This window comes from Neolamprologus brichardi, chromosome 8 (genome assembly GCF_056152115.1).
Source record: "Neolamprologus brichardi isolate AB-2024 chromosome 8, ASM5615211v1, whole genome shotgun sequence".
Taxonomy (NCBI): domain Eukaryota; kingdom Metazoa; phylum Chordata; class Actinopteri; order Cichliformes; family Cichlidae; genus Neolamprologus; species Neolamprologus brichardi.
Window position 1 is genome coordinate 15,932,222 of NC_142111.1, and position 17,874 is coordinate 15,950,095.

General features: G+C 39.9%; 1 protein-coding gene across 3 annotated transcripts in view; it reads left to right on the forward strand.

Moving 5' to 3' along the window:
- The window catches only part of adkb (adenosine kinase b), a 126,632-nt gene that overhangs the window by 90,394 nt on the left and 18,364 nt on the right, over positions 1–17,874 (forward strand). For all 3 annotated transcript variants that reach the window (XM_087844699.1, XM_006791141.3, XM_006791142.3), the window contains one exon: positions 17,420–17,455. In XM_087844699.1, the coding sequence (XP_087700825.1) occupies positions 17,420–17,455 (36 nt within the window). The remainder of the gene's footprint in view (positions 1–17,419; positions 17,456–17,874) is intronic.

The window sequence follows — 17,874 nt, forward strand, 5'->3', positions numbered from 1 at the left end:
ATTGTGCGTATTTGTGTGTGCATGGGGTGGAAGAGGGGATCTCTAATGATTTTTCTAGGACAGACTAAAGTAGATGTACAAGTGTGTATGTGTGTGTGTGTCTATATATACAGTGGGGCAAAAAAGTATTTAGTCAGCCACCGATTGTGCAAGTTCCCCCACTTAAAATGATGACAGAGGTCAGTAATTTGCACCAGAGGTACACTTCAACTGTGAGAGACAGAATGTGAAAAAAAATCCATGAATTCACATGGTAGGATTTGTAAAGAATTTATTCGTAAATCAGGGTGGAAAATAAGTATTTGGTCACCTCAAACAAGGAAAATCCCTGGCTCTCACAGACCTGTAACGTCTTCTGTAAGAAGCTTTTCTGTCCCCCACTCATTACCTGTATGAATGGCACCTGTTTGACCTCATCATCTGTATAAAAGACACCTGTCCACAGCCTCAACCAGTCAGACTCCAAACTCCGCCATGGCCAAGACCAAAGAGCTTTCGAAGGACACCAGGAAAAGAATTGTAGACCTGCACCAGACTGGGAAGAGTGAATCTACAATAGGCAAGCAGCTTGGTGTGAAAAAATCAACTGTGGGAGCAATCATCAGAAAATGGAAGACATACAAGACCACTGATAATCTCCCTCGATCTGGGGCTCCACGCAAGATCTCATCCCGTGGGGTCAAAATGATCATGAGAACGGTGAGCAAAGATCCCAGAACCACACGGGGGGACCTGGTGAATGACCTGCAGAGAGCTGGGACCAAAGTAACAAAGGTCACCATCAGTAACACACTACAACGGCAGGGAATCAAATCCCGCAGTGCCAGACGTGTTCCGCTGCTGAAGCCAGTGCATGTCCAGGCCCGTCTGAAGTTTGCCAGAGAGCACATGGATGATACAGCAGAGGATTGGGAGAATGTCATGTGGTCAGATGAAACCAAAGTAGAACTTTTTGGTATAAACTCAACTCGTCGTGTTTGGAGGAAGAAGAATACTGAGTTGCATCCCAAGAACACCATACCTACTGTGAAGCATGGGGGTGGAAACATCATGCTATGGGGCTGTTTTTCTGCCAAGGGGACAGGACGACTGATCCGTGTTAAGGACAGAATGAATGGGGCCAAGTATCGTGAGATTTTGAGCCAAAACCTCCTTCCATCAGTGAGAACTTTGAAGATGAAACGAGGCTGGGTCTTCCAACATGACAATGATCCAAAACACACCGCCCGGGCAACAAAGGAGTGGCTCCGTAAGAAGCATTTGAAAGTCCTGGAGTGGCCTAGCCAGTCTCCAGACCTCAACCCCATAGAAAATCTGTGGCGGGAGTTGAAAGTCCGTGTTGCTCGGCGACAGCCCCAAAACATCACTGCTCTTGAGAAGATCTGCATGGAGGAATGGGCCAAAATACCAGCTACTGTGTGTGCAAACCTGGTAAAGACCTATAGTAAACGTTTGACCTCTGTTATTGCCAACAAAGGTTATGTTACAAAGTATTGAGTTGTATTTTTGTTATTGACCAAATACTTATTTTCCACCCTGATTTACGAATAAATTCTTTACAAATCCTACCATGTGAATTCATGGATTTTTTTTTCACATTCTGTCTCTCACAGTTGAAGTGTACCTCTGGTGCAAATTACTGACCTCTGTCATCATTTTAAGTGGGGGAACTTGCACAATCGGTGGCTGACTAAATACTTTTTTGCCCCACTGTATATATAGTGTGTGTGTGTGTCTGTCTGTCGATGTGTGAATGGAAAAAAAAGGGTGGCGGAGGAGATACATGGGCAATACGGCGTCATTTCTTAACATCTCTCTAGATTCGTCATCTGGCTTTGTTTGTTTGATAGACTGCTTGGAAGCCTTATCTCTGTGGTGAGACCCGTGGCTGTTTATCACCTCAGTGACGTATGCGGGACTGTGGAAGTACGTGCTCTCTGCTGTCAGTATGTGTAGGTGATGGCAAGTTCACTAAAGGGCCCTTAGGGTATTGATGGGTGTTTTTTTTGCACAAAAAAGAGGAAAAAGAGTTTCCCCTTGACAGCTCACCCACAGCAGACTCGAGATGTGCTTCTCAACGGTAGCTTGGGGAAAATATGCCGTCTACTGCCTAAAACAAAGAGATGCGAGAGTCAGATTAGCGTGTTACTGAAACAGCTTTCCTTTTAGGCTCTTCTCTCTCTCCTCTCCTGTCAGAGCTGTCTGCAGAGAACGAGGGTGGTGGTGGTGGTGGGGGGAGAACATGAGACATTAACCTCTATGTGTTTATTCACAAGGCCCCACAGGCCAACTGGGAGGATGAACACAGAACCATCTCTAAAGCCGGCGAAGCGGAACAATCACAATGTGTCATTGGAGGAAAAGACATGAAGTATTAGCTGCCGCTCTCCTTTGTGTCTTTCACAACTGAATTTTAATTTAATGTGCTATTTCTGTGATGAGTCACATGCCTTTCGTTCAGCGCCAGAGTACATTGACCCTCAGTGTGACGTACAGTCAGTGAGTTGTATGATGAGTCATAGCCGCATTAGCTGTGATGATTGGCTAAATGCAAAGGCTGCCTTGCTTTTATTTTTGCTCTTTTTACTTATTTCTTTTCTCTTTTTTTTTTCCTGAATACTACCTCATACACCCGCCCTCCCCAAGACCCAAGACAATTGAAATCAATTGTTTTCTTTTTCTTCTTCTTCTCTCACTACTATAATCACTATTACATGCAGCTGGGGATAAGAAATCACATTAAACATTCTTGGATTTAAAAAAAATATGTAAATGTTGGCACTGTTGAATTTCCTTAATTGTCGTGTGTACTTTGCTTTAATTGCATCAGTCATTTCCTCCTGAGTCTCATGTTCCATCAGGTTACAGTAAATGCTAGATGTTCATTTCACGCTGACAGCGGATTAAAGTAGATCTTTTGTTTAATATATATATATATATATATATATATATATATATATATATATATATATATATATATATATATATATCACATACCAAATTTTGGACCTATTGGAAGTTCAGTCATGAAATTACAGCCACAGTATTTTGCTTATGGAGCCAGATGTGTGCTTCGTGCATGAGCTACCTACATCCTTGACTTTTTTTCATATCAAATGTAGCTTCAGATATGGATGAAAAAAAATCTTTTCACATATTTTGAGAGGTTTTATTTATTTTAAAGTTTAACCTTCCACTGTTCAAAAATCATTTATTTTGTGCAATATCCAGCTATTGGGGAAAAACGAAAAATGACAAAGTAAAAAAATATTTATACACAAGATTGATTTCTTTGTGGAAGCTGAAATGTATTCATTTTTTTAAAGTATGTGTTCCTTTTTGTTGTTAAATTGGGTGAAATTTGACATTCTCATTCTGAGGCCATCGTCACAAACTTTTTTCTGTCAGATTAAACTACTGATGGCCTTGAGAGGGCACAAATCCCCACACGAATTAGTTTTACAGCAAAAGGATAAATAATACTCATCCAAAGACATGCATGTTAGGTTAACTGGTGATTTTCGATCAATTATTGCTGTGGATGTCATCAAAAATGGAGAATCTTTCTGTTCTCTGGAGTCCAGGGTGTAACCTGTCTCTCGTCCTCTGGGAGAAGCTCCAAAAGTAAAAGTGTGTGGATATGTTTCATTTTTTAGAAATGTCATGAATTGCTAGATAAGGACCCAAATGTAGACACAAGAGACTGAATGAATAAAAGTTGATATTATATGTCAGATGATGAAAAGTCCAAAATAAGAGAATAAGTAGAAGGAGTGAGGTTAAAAGAAGATGAGACAGCGGGGAAGACAGCACTATTTATACACATGAGAGCAATTAGGAGATGTGGACACAGTAGCGTAACGCGACACAGGTGACAATAATCAAAGCCAGTCAAGCAGATGGGGGAAGTAAAACTAGAAACAAGACACTTGCGACAAGAAACTGTCAAATTAAAACAAGAACTAAGAACCAAAACTAATTGGAAAAATGCAGAAACATAAATTAACTTAACATAAGAGAGCTGAAACAGGAGGACCAAATGATACTTTCAAGACGGGAAACACTGAGGGAAAAACACTCCTGAAACTAATACTGACTTATAACAAAAATTAAAGCTTTACAAAAAGGTCACTAAACAAGACTGTAACACAAAACCAGGGATCATGACAAAACTCCCTGTTACATGCAACAAACTGATAATAACCTTGACCAAGTGCACAGGCTTAAAGGTTAGGCATTTGTAATCAGACCCTAAAACCTCTATCTGCATCTTATAATGTAGATTGTTAAAAACTGCAAAGTTGACTTCCACCTCTGTAAAAGTGTCTCTAACTACATAAATTCTTCAAGTATGGCTCTATTTTTTTGGAATTTTACATCATATTGATGCACCGTCCTCTAGAATAAACGGAACGAAATAAAAAAGGGGGAAAAGGAAGTTAAAAGAACTTAAACTGAATGGAATAGCCCGAAAGTAAATGCCAAAAGTATAACTGGAGCTTAAATCCCAGTGGTATAACAAACACTGCAGCAAAGGCATGCACGAGGTGTATAGCCAACTTTACACCGGGAACCTCTGGATTAGATCATCATTAGGCAATCTGCCTGAATACAGTCATCCAGTTCAACAGCATGAAAGCACGAAAAAATGAACTGATGAGCATTTCAGATGTTTATCCGTTAGATATAAAAACATTTCTAACCCATTTGATTGCAAAGTGAGCAGAATGAATCGCTAATGTCAGTTATTCACAAATATTTATGCACTGAGGGTGAAGTTGAAAACCAAGAGCAAAGGTGTCTTTTACTGTTTGCTAACTAACTTTTCATTTGTAAGACGAAGAGGTTGGGAACTACTTTACTCAATCACAGAAAGTGTTGCTGCTGTTAAGCCATCAGTCGTCCTGTGTGTGCGCAGGCAGAGAGAGCTATTCGGCGCAGGGGAAGAAGAATGGTCTCACTGACATTCCTCTGTTTTTCCTGGCTGTCTGTTTGCGAGTCATGGTACTTTAGGAGCCAGCATGGCTCCACCAGAGGAGTCCGACTAACCACTGTAATTGTGCCGTGCCGTAGCCGCCTTCCCCAACCCTGGGACTGAACCATGAAATATTTGAAAATGCCGGGGTTAAGAGGGGGGTCGTTGGCAGTGCAATGTGAAATGTGAGACCATAGAGCATCTTTAACAAGGGGGCAGATAGAAAGCCCGCCAGCCAACCAGTCGGGCAGCCAGGGCACACATTGGAGTTCTCTGAAGGAGAATAATTATGGATGTAAGAGGAGATATTGCGCTGGGAGCAGATCAATAGTGCCCACGTACTGCTAGTGCTGAGGTGAGTATATTTCTGTCGCAGCAGGAGAGAGTGCAGGATATCAGCTTGTTGCTAGAGCGACTCACAGAACTTCGAACACCGGCGGGCTTCCCAGATGCCCTTACAATCCCGATGCCCGTCCTCCTCCCATATCACTGCTGCTTGGAGTTTGGCTGGTTGCTTCGCCCCCCCTCCCCGCCATCTCCAATCCTCTTATCCACAGAGTTGGCGGGAGGACTTGCCTTTGTCTACTCATGATTGTATTCCCACAGTCCAGACTATACTGTCATGGTTTCCAGTGTCGTTTGGAGGACTCCCCTATTCTCTGCATAAGAAACTGACAAAGGCAGAATCAACGAGCGTAATCTACTCACCCGTACTACCAAATTAATTAGTTGTTCCATGGACAATGAACCTGTGAGCTTATTTTAGAAACGAAAGCGTCCATTTGTTTCCACTTGAAGTGAATGAAAGGATTGTTTTCTCTAATTTACAGTCGTCATGCAACGTGCAAAGTATTTCCTTCTAGATGAGCCATGTGGTTCATTTGCTTTCCCTGCAACACGTATCGCATGGGATCTGTGCATACATGTAGCCTTATTGTTCAAGGGGGCCCTGCCTGCCGTGCAGATTTTGATCTGGAATATGGCCACATTGACAGATACCATATTGAATATCGTCTCAGTTTTTCTATGGGCAGTTTATTCAAAGATCTCATGTCCCCTGTGCGCACAAATGGTTTGAATTATTTTGAGAGGTTTTTTTCCTCCCTGGGTTTTTCATTGTCTGAGGCATGCAAGTCCCTCAAGAGCAGATCTTTGTTTCTCATTAGGAGGTAAATAGAGCAGGCCAAATGCTCGCATGTTTATTATACACAGGAGGGTATGGTCACTGTTCTCAACAGCTCACTGCAGGGGAAAAAAAAAAGCTGTTTGCTTTCTTGACCTTTGTCTGCACCGCCTGCAACCAAATGTCTGTTGAATTTACTGGATAATAAGCTGCGAAAAATTGATCGACTGAAAGGAAGTTGGTCTCAACCTCATCAAAAGTTTTCCTAAAACACATTTCAACAAAAAGTCATTTATCCAGACAGAAAAATCACCATTCAACATAACCACCATTCAAAGGTCATTATTTGAAGTGAAATTTCCACAGAATAAGACAGCGGCAAAACTATGAAATATGCAAGAGGAAAAACACCAGGATAACCATACTGGGTTGCACAAACGTGATAGCAAATTTCCAACATAATAAAAGCAGTTAGCAGGGACCAAGAAGTAGGTTTTGAGGTTTTTGAGCAACATTTGTAACCATTCAGATGACATCTTTGGTTATTTCAGCAAGACAAAAGTCCAAATCAAGCCTCAAGTTTATGCTGCACCAGTTGATTGCAGAACCTTACTGAGAATTAATACCAAGACAGATTTAGTCCAAGTCAAGCGTCAGGTCTATCATAGCAGATTTCAGGTATAATTTCATGTCACTGAAGATTCTCAGGACTAGGTCCAGTTAGTCAAGACAAGTCTAAATGACATCTTAGGTATTTTTGCAGTTTTATTAATGTAGTGCCAGTCAGTGACCTCAAGGCACTTTATATTGTTAAGTAAAGACCCTGCAATAATATAGAGAAAACCCCAACAGTCAGATTATCCCCTATGATTAAGGACTTGGCAACAGTGGGAAGGAAAAACTCCCCTTTAAGAGGAAGAAACCTCTGGCAGAACCAGGCTCAGTTGGGGTGAGACGAGCAAGACGGTTCAGGTGTTAAACTAAACTTCCTTCTGAATTATGAAAAGAAGAAATAGCAAAATCATTTGGTGTTATCTTTGTATTGCTGTCAGTTAAATGTAAGGTTTGTATTTACATTTTGCACAAGTTCCGTTTTTTTTTTTATAAAGCAGATGTAAACAATAAAGAAAGTCAAAGAAAAATCTATTCAGTAGAATTCAGTAGGCAACCAAGTCATATTTCCAAGAAATACACATGTGTGTTTTCATCAGATTCTTATGTTGTTACATTCTTGCCACATAAAAAAAAATCTCACACACATTCTGTTTTAAGTTGGAATAATAAAGCAGAGGCACGAAGGTAAAGCACAAATACCTTAATATCTCATGAAATGAACAGCATTATTATGTCTTCATGTAGAATCACGTCACTGATTAAAAAATAGGCTTTCAAGGCCTTTGGCAGCAGGTATTTAATTAGAGGGAACTTAAACTCCACGAATGCTAAACAATTCCTAACTCGCAGTTTCGCCCAAGCATATTATTTCTATCGCTTAAATTGTAAGATAAATTGATGTATTGACCCTGAAAAAGGTGCCCAAAGAACAGGAATCAAGATTAAAATTCGGTTGCTTTTATATGCGTATGAAACGGTAATCCTCTAAGTGTGGAAATTGCAAGTCCTGAAAAATTCAATCAAGTGGACCTTGAGCAAACAAACGTACACCAATAAAAGTTACTGGAGCAAAAGAAAAACTTTACTTAGGAAGACAAAAGCGAGTTGGATTAGCAGATTTCACATTATAGAGGCAAGAATGGAGGTGCTGATTTAATTTGCTGGCTCACCTTTAGAGTCAAAGAGACGTCATATCTATTGAGCCAAGATCATTGTAAGCACGGAGATGAATCTTTATTTATTTAAAAAAAAAATATATATATATTTTTTACATAGCACAGTATTACAAAGTTAGTGTAGAAATATGTAAAGTTTAGAGCACCATATTAAATTTACAGTAGGGACCAGTGATGAGAATGGCAGAAGTATGTAGAAGAATATGGTGATCTATGAGTTTTAGCATTATCAGAGAAGCAGAACCAAAGAAAAACAGCATCTTCCCCAGTATAGAGGCCTGCAAGGACACAGAAAAAATACGAGGCAACACTAATATAGGATATACATGAATGCAGAGGAGAGAGCAAGACAGCAAAACACACTAAAAATTATGGAGTAAAAAGATACAGATCCAAAACATCTGGAATAATTCGCTAGAGAAAGCTAGAGGAGGCAGAGAGATCAGTATCAAGACAACCTATGGTCCAGCAAAGAGAAAAAAAAACAAAAAGAGGACAGAAAAAAAATCGTGCTGTAATTTGAGTTCTTTGAGACTCACAAGGACCAAAAAAGTTGTTTAATAGCTGCTCTTTCTGAGCTAAAACACTTCATCCACTGTTTTTTCTTCATCCACTTCCTCGAGAGATAACCGGTTTCTGGTAGTCTGACGTTGTGTACTGACCCCTTGTTTGAGTCCAGAGGTGAGATGTGTGATAGAGGCCCTCAGCGCTGATAAGGCCATCAGGCTGATAACTAACTCCCACCAGCACAAAGCTACCACTGCTGCTGCCACTGCTTCCATTAGCCCCAGCAGATGCACTGAATGCCCATCTGGTCCCTCCTGCTCTATCTAAGGTTACATCCTATGTTCAGAGCTCCTTATGCAAACCCTGCTTTCCCATGCTGTGATTGCTATCAGAGAAGATATTTATGTAGTGCACATGTTTCTGATTGTTTAACCTTTGGACCTGTGCTGTAGGTGCTGTTTCCATCCCCATAGGCTTACTACCGCTCTCCTGCCCTTGTAGGTAGACCAAGAAAGACGGGAGCAGATGCTGTTGCTAGAGGTGTATAATGCACTGACAGGCGAGGGCACTGCTGAAATTGGACACATGAAAGCTTCAGTCTAACCGTGCACTTGCTTTTAGGTTTAAAAAAAATAACTCAGCTCAATGATTTTTGGTTATTTCCTTTATTCAGGCTATTTTATTCGCAAGAAATGTCAGATAAATTAGCTTATTATCGTGCCACCAGTGATGATAATTTTACCCTGTATTGTTCTTTAGCAGAACTCTGTCAGCTTAATTTCCAAAAACCAGAAAGAAAAAGAAGTCAAATTTCTAAGCACGGTTGCCAACTCCAACCTATGTTGATGGGTACACCAGCAAAATCTCAGAAAACTACATAACCTGTTGAGAGACATATTTCACAATATTTCTTTTAGAAAAATATGTATTACACCAGTGTAAAGTAAAAGAAGGAGTAAAAAATCAGCTAAACTTGGAAAAAATCGAATCTAGTCTTTGTCAGTTTGGCCAAATTTGTCAATAAAAAAAGCATAAGGTGCTGTGGTGCATATGTTTATTTGAGACTTAGCTGTCTTCATACTAATCTTGTAGACAGCAGATGGGAAAAAAATCAGTTTTGACAGGTGTTTCTGTGAGTCGTGTTTTTTAACAACTGTCCTTCAAGATATGTCTAAGTAAAAAACAAAGATAATAGAAAACAGTTTTAGGTGATGAAATAATGTGCAAGTGTTAAGCCATATATATATATATATATATATATATATATTTAGCACGTCTATATATATATATATATATATATATATATATATATATATATATATATATATATATATATATATAGACGTGCTAAATGAAAAGTTGTTATTTTTCTAAAAGAACACAAAACAGGTGGGATACTGCAAACATCGTTACAAATGATATTCTCAGAATATTGTCCCAAGTGTCCATGACCATCTTAGTTAAAAGGAGGTTGCCATACAGGCGATAAAGGTGTCTCCCCTATACTTTAGGGAGAAAATTATCCTTTCCCCCACAATGTCCACCCATTGTTTAAGACTTGGAGGGTCTGGTTTATAGCATTTCTTTCTGATAACTTTTTTTTTCCAGCACTGATCAATATTTACACAATGAGAAACATTCTCTTTAGATACACCCAAAGCACAATAGCATGGCATGTACAGTGTAGGAATTTTATAACCTAGCATCTTTATTAGAGTTTCTTTCTATTTTCTATTTTAAGGAGACAGACTATCTTGTAAATTTTAAGAGGTCTTGAGCAATAATTGCCAAGGTTTTCTGAAGTTCAAAGTTTTTATGTGGACATTGGCTACTTTTTCACTCCTTTTCATTTCAGTCCTTGTAGCTAAACATTTTCAGTGGAATGTTTTGTTTTTGGTTCTATGAATTCATTCAAGCATAAAAAGGCACCTAACTCAATGGGAGCACCACTTTTAAAATTTTAGGGACCTTGTTACAAGCAGGCTGTAGCAAAAATACACGAGTTGTTCCCATTTCTTGAAGTCGAAGTTATGAGATAATGCAGTTTAACAGGCATAAAATAGCATTTTTACACCAACAAGGAAAACTTGGCATATCTCGTCATGGTGAGGAGCATATCTTTAAAAGTTTTAGGAAACTGTACAAGTAGACGTGTCAGGTCTAAAAACTATCTATACTATATACCTGTACTACAGCAGATAAACAAAATCTCCATCTACTGTTCACTAAAATGTCATCAGAAGTGGTCTCAGTGGAAGGGTGGCTGTCAAGAAGCCATTCTTAAGGAAGGGTTGAGTTATAAAAATTATATAAGACCTGGACTGAAAGTTAGTGGTAACAAGTCTGAAGGAGTGATGATTTCCAAATTGATAGTTTGAGGTCAGGAGAGACGTACAACAGTGAATGTGTACAGCCATCTGTAAAGCACGGTGGAGGTTCAGTCATGGTTTTGTGCTGCAGCTCATGCAGCGGTGTTGGAGATCTTGTCAAAACTGATGAAATTAAGAATGCAGAAAAGTACCGTCTAATTTTGATCCACCATAAAAAAATATATTTTGGAAATGGCTTCATTCCCGACCTCCCCAGGCCCAGACTTCAACATTATTGAAGCAGCGTGGGATCATTTTGACAGAGAACGGAACAAAAGGCAGCAAACATCCAAAGAAGAGCTTTGAATGTCCTTCTGGAAGCCTGGAGAACTATTCCTTAAGGTTACTTAAAAGAATTTACCAGAAAGCTTGCCTAAGAGAGTTCAGGCTGTGCTGAAGAGTAAATGTGGTCTTACCAAATATTGACTGAATATTGCCTCTTATAGTGTCTTTCCATGATGTTTCTACATGTTTTAATGAATCACTGTACCTATTTCCAATTTTGCTTGCAAAACATAAAGAAATGAGGCGTGACTCAAACACATTTCAGATTTTGAGAAAGCTCTTCTGTGGATTTGATTAAAGCGGTTGATGTAAGTTTATCTATAAACATACACTGACTTACAGATTAAAATCTGAGCGATTGCACTTGAATGTACAAAAATATCAAGGCGAAGATGAAACATGCCACTTAATAGCTCAGTAAAACTTGAAGTGAAATACTATCAGCTGCTGTTGAGTAAATTCCCAGAGGCAGTAAAAGCGACTCCAGGCTTTCTGGAGTGTGTTGTTCCTGTGTGTGTTTACCCCCATGTTTGTGGCATGTCATGCTTGAGCAGAATTGCTGCATTCTCCTGGGAGCTTCAGGAGGGCTCGGTACAGGTGATTTATTCATCCTAATCTGTCCCGCACAGTAGCAGGGCGCTGCCTTCTTTCCACCCAGCATGAGTGAGTTGCTATCAGCTTGCATGATCGTTTTAATAATCACCCGTGGTTGTTATCCGCCCGCATATCTTTGAGGTGGCAGCTTCCTGTTCGGCAGCACCTGGACTCATGCTGAGGGCTGACATCCTGACATCCAGGAGGAGATATGTTTGTGACACCGAGGCCACGTCAAGGACACTGATGCTCCCCTCCGATGTCATCGTCTTGATTAGTTATTCAGTCTCCAACCTCCCCGCCCCACCCGCCCACCCACTGCCCTGTAATGTATACTGTAGTAATCTGACTGGAAACACTTGAGTTGAAAGCCAGATGTTGTTTATACTGGGCATTTATGAAAGCTGTCTGACTCGCCTGAGTGATGTCTTACGCTGACATGTAGGGAATGACAAAAACACACCATATGCCATTGTTATATACATATACTTATATCCGTAAGTAGTGATAACTGGCTGAATTATTTGACGTCTTATAACCCAGTCATGCTCACTTTATTTTAAATGGTTTCTAAAGATCAGTCATTTCCAAATATTATTACAGGCGTGATCATTTCTTCTCCTGTAGTGTGAAATGTATTCTACATATGGAAAACTGTTGTCTTCTTTATGGTTCCTTAAAACCTTAAGGTATTTGAAATGAGCCGCTATATAGAGGAAGAAGAAAACAGAGGTTTTGGTGTGAAAAACTTGTCAGGGCTGCACCCAGGAATAAAAAACCACAACGTCAAATACAATTCAATTTCTGCCTCTGCATCGCTTGGGCTAACGGTCAAATAAATGCTTATTTTCTGAATAGCCTGGGGGAGTTCGCTTTTCAGCTTATCAACTTTTATTAACCTTAGCACTGAGGTTTGCTCTTTGATTTAGATTCTTTAAAACACTGAAATTGGATTTTTTTTCCCTGACGCACTCCTGCTGTGACATATGCTCGACAACTTGTTACACAGAGGAGAAAGAAAAACCTCACTACTTGCTTTGTTTTGTTTGGGGGTTTTTTTCTACTGGGAATATTTTATCCTGGAAGCTAATGACTCAGACAGTTTTATTAATTTCTTTTCTCTTGGGTGCCCTTATATGTAGTGGTACTTTAACTGGCAATGCATTAAATGATTTGGATAGGATAGGAATTGAGAACCGGTTCCAAATTGTCCAATCTTTTGGAATTAAATTCATTATGAGGTCTAGCAACACCTGTAGTATACACGCTTAACTGCCACTTTATTAGTTAGAACTGCTGGTTAATGCAAATCAATTTTTCCACACATCCATTCTTAAAGAGAATCATCTGAAAAAGAGAAAATATCCAGGGAGCAAAAGTTCTTTGGGTGAAAATGTCTTTATGATGATCAAAGAAAAATATCCAGATGCTCAGTGAGCTGATAAGAAGGCAACATCAACTCAAGCAAATACTTGTTACAGCCAGGGCATGCAGAAGAGCATCTCTGAGCATCTCATGACAATCCTTGAAGCTGATGGGCTAAAGTAGCAGAAGACCACGACGGGTTTATCTCGTCTTTGCTGGGAACAGGGAATTATTTGCAAATAGTTTGGAGTAACATTGCTTGGTCTGACAAGCCCCAGTTTGAGTTGGTAGGGTCAGAAATTGGTATAAACAACATTAAAGGATGGCATGGATCCATTCTAGCTTGTATCAACAGTTTAGGTAGATGGTGGTGTAAAGATGTAGGGGGTGTTTTCTTGGCTCAGTTAGAACCCATTAGTACAAAGTAGGCACAGTTTAAAGAGTATGTTGCTGACCATGTCCATCTGTTTATGAACACAGTGTATCCACCTACTGATGGCTGCTTCCATGTCACAAAGCTCAGATCATCTCAAACTGATTTCTTGAAGATGATAAGTTCTTTGTACTCAAGTGGCCTCCACATTCACTGGATCTCAATCTAATAGAGCACCTCTTGGTTGTGGTGAAATAAGAGATTGGCATCGTGGATCTGCAGCAACTGTGTGTTGCTACCATGTCAATACTGACCAAAATCTCAGAGCATCTTTTTAGCACCAGTTCATCTGAAAAATTGATGCGGTATTGTTAAGGTGTGCATAATAAAGTGTTTGTTGAGTGAACAAACTTGGCCTTCATCAGGATCATCATAAACCATACTGTACACAACATTTATATTAAGATACGGACTGAGTAGAAGAAGAGAAATATGTATCATATATATCAAACACACATATCAAAAAGACACAAATACAGAAAACGTGATTAATTCCATATTTGATCCATAAACTGGAGGAGGGAAATTACAGAGTGGAATTTGTTTTGCCCCCAGGTTTTTTATTGACGTGCACATTACTAAAAGGAACTTTAAATAAATAAAAATCTTCAAAAAAAATAAATACACTTATAAAAGTTTTTTTTTGTTCTATTCAGAGAAAAAAAGATGACTGTGGTGATTCTGAAAGCTTGTGTAGGCCTCTTTTTTCCCCCTAAAAGGTAAAAACTCTAACGGAATAAAGAAAGAATAAAGTCTTAGGTTTCATTCATAATGGTGAACAAATGGAAAATTATTATTCAACTTTGCAGTTTCCTTCAGCACTTTCAAGATGTTTTTTTCACTTATTGTCTTTGTTCCCCAACCATCTACCCAAACCTACACGTTTTACACGTTGCTCCAAAACTGAAAAAAATAACACCAGAGCCTATTTACAGCAACTATTTCGTTAAATTAATGTAGCATCCCAAGAGCCAGACATTTCTACAATAAGCTGGTAGAGGCCAAAACTGAGCTAAAAGCAGAGGATTACATTCTTGTGGCCGATATATGATTCCAAATACTGGAAATTGTCCTCTGTCTATGGGCTGTGTAAATAACTTACTTTTTTGCTAACAAGATTGTTTGTAGTCATATGTTCATAGCTTGTTCACTTCCCCCAGGCGACAAAAGAAATTGCAGTTGACTGCAGGTTTCTCAGATTGAATGCAAAATCAGCAGTTTAACTTCATTAAAAGGAGGGAGGGGGAAAAATGTCTATACGATATAAATAACTTCACAGAAAATATGCAACATACAGCTTCTGCTCTGACTGTTTAAGGCCCGCTAGGCTCCTGTCACTTACAGTGTCATAGAAGACAAAGTGTTAAACTTTGAAAACTGCCCTTTGCATGAAGTGTGTATTTCCTCTTTCATTTTGCTTGGCAAAGAAATTGTAGACTCCCGCCACCCCCCCGACGGGGCTCTGGATTATTAGCTTAAGCTCTCTAAAAATATCCCTTTGACTGTTTAAGCCTCTGACAGCAGCAACATCTCACACATTCTGATAGCTTTATACTAACTATGGCTGCAGAGGGCTCATGCACTCTGCCTGCTTTGTTATCTTTTACCTTGTTTGCCCGAAGAGGAGAAGGAGGAGAACATGCAAGCCCTGAGATCTGCAAGAGTCCTCTCTCTCTGTCTCTCTCTTTTTTGGAATCGGACTCGAAGGAGATCATGAAAGGCGAGCGTGCAATCACAGCAATCTCCGAACAAACGAGATGCTTTTTCTTTTCCCCCTCCTTTCTTTTGAGCACGAGAGGATTTCGCCCAGATGTCACTCCAAGCACTTGTCATTGCTGCAACAGCTGTAGAAGCACATGGGCCGTCATTTTAAAAACCGTCTACCACAACATCCCAAATCAGCACATGTCAACACGCGCAGCCTGAAACATAAGATTTTTGAATATTAACGCTATAAGCTCCTTAAGGAACAGTGGCTTTAATTGCCCATCGCTCCAGTTTTATTGGCTGTATGGGTAGTCTCGGTAATTGCATATTTACCGCCATGCAATATTTATCATAGCAGTATATTAGTTTTAGCCGAGCTTTACAGCGCAACATATTTTTGATGCTGGCATTCATAACAACTAGAAATTAATAAATTCCTAAAAGGGATTACACTGTACACATGTGGCTCATAGACATTACTTCAATTATCTGTTCTTCTTACACCCACACTCTCTCGATAGGCTTTTCTCACAAATATTATAGCTGCTAACTAGAGAGAGAGAGAGAAAGGCAGAGCCATGCACTGCTCGGCAGCACTGTAGTTATTCCAGCCTTCACTCGTGTGTCTCTTAAATGCTTTGATATGAAATATTGCTGTTTTGACAAGACATTTTTCCAGGCTGCTCTTGTCCCTGCGCGATGCCTCGTGCTAGTTGGTGATGGAGCGTTCCTGAGGAGAAAAGTCAATATGTGGTTGTAAATAAAGGAAAATAAATGTGAGACCCAAGCCCTCGATAGATTGAAAAGGCAAAGAGAGGTTAAAAGAGAACACTACCTTCTGCTGATTACAGAACTGCTTCTCGACTACAGCAGCTAATTGTCTAGCCTGCGTGTGTGAGGGGCGCAGGGTGGGGTGATGAATTGACATATTGCTGGTGCTGTGATGTTGATCCAAGCCAGGGAGCCATGAGGCTTTCCTCCAGGGACCAGTAACCTTATTGTTCCATGTCATCTCCTCCCCTTCTGTTTGAGGACCAGGTTGTCAACCTCTCCCCAAGGTCACACAAACACCACACCCCCTCCCATACACCCCCTCCTCCTGCAGATAATTGGATTATTTAGAATCATAGCATCAACTTATTATCCTGTCTGGGGTCAGAAGTGAATTTAGTGCAGGAGGTTGTCTGTCACAATTTGTGACATCGTTCGGAGCTGACAGGCAACGGCTTCTGTCATCAGTTAGAGGATCGTAACACGGCCTATTTATTACTCACATGTTGTACATCACAGCTTACCACACTGCAGATAATGTTCATGTTCTTGGAAGACAGCTTGATTGTTTTTTTACATTAACGACTGCACAATATGACGAATCAATTATAGCAGTAGTTAGTACTGCTTTTCTGAACGTATTTAAATGCATCATTTATTGGCTAATTTATTTTTTTTAATGTATTTTTCATTTTCCAGCCGATGCCCATTTCAGATATGGTTCGGTTGGCATTCAGTTGGTGGTTTATCTCTTTTATTGAATATAAAAAAATATTTAGATACTTAAAAGGTATTACTTTGAAGTGGTTCCCGGGTATATTTTCCATTGGTTTTAATTGTTTTGTGTATTAAATTTAAATATATTTTTGCATTTGTAATTTTACAGAGAATGCATTAAAATGTTTTTTACAGTGTATTTTAAATATACTTTGTTATAGAAGTAAACTTTAAATGTACATAGTTTCTGTGAGCCCTGTAATGCTATAAGTGTATTATTTTTTACTAACACCAGCTTGTACCTGCGACCACTGGGAGACTACATTAAACTATGAAACGCCTAAAAGATCAGCGTCAGTGAGCGGTTTTCGCGATTAACTCGCTACAGCCTGCATAAACGTTTAAGTGCACCTGTTAGGAGACTAAAGCAACATAAAGTGGGCGCTGAATGCCTGCAGTGTTGGGGATTCCCACACACTAGCACATATTCATGGTTTCAGCGGTGGTTTCAAGGCTGGAGGCTGATGGGGTGTTATCTCACGCTGCTCTGGTAAGATGAGATGATGTCAGGCTGTAGTTTAAATGGGTGGGCTGCACGCCTATTAAATCAGGAGTTGGCAGAACAACACTAACTCAGGTTACTTATTCTCAAGTGAAAATGGCCAGACATGCGAGGAGCGGAGGGAAGCGAGATGTCTTTACTTCACGTCTGGTGTGTGACACTGTGCTCTGTTTGTGACTCTGTAATTAACTGCTCATTTGTCTGTGTCTTATCTTTTCCAGGAGGCGGCCACGTTTGCCAAAGAGCTGGGCTTTGAGGTGAGTTGACCAGCAATTGCACACTAAAAAGATCCTAAAGGTTTATTTTTGCTGATAATGAAGTTCTTTTTGGACAGTGATTGATGTGCTATTATACTCTCCAGGCCTTGCAGCAGTTGCTATGGAAACCTGGCAGTCGTCATGGTTTCTTTGTTCAGCCAGCTCTCTGTTATGACGCACTCTGCTAGGTCTGCACCCAACATCGCCTACAGATGTTATTTATTGAATTTTGAAAAGCCTCTTGGGAAGCTGAGAAGTTGGGCATGGTTTCAAGCTTTTCTCTGCAGGCGTGGGGCTCATCAGGTTGCCTGGTTAAAAAGCCTCCTCATTATCTTCATTGCACTCAGGGATCGCATACTGTATGTCTCCTCTTCACTGCCATAGCATTACACTACATTGAGCGCGCACCGTCGTCTTTT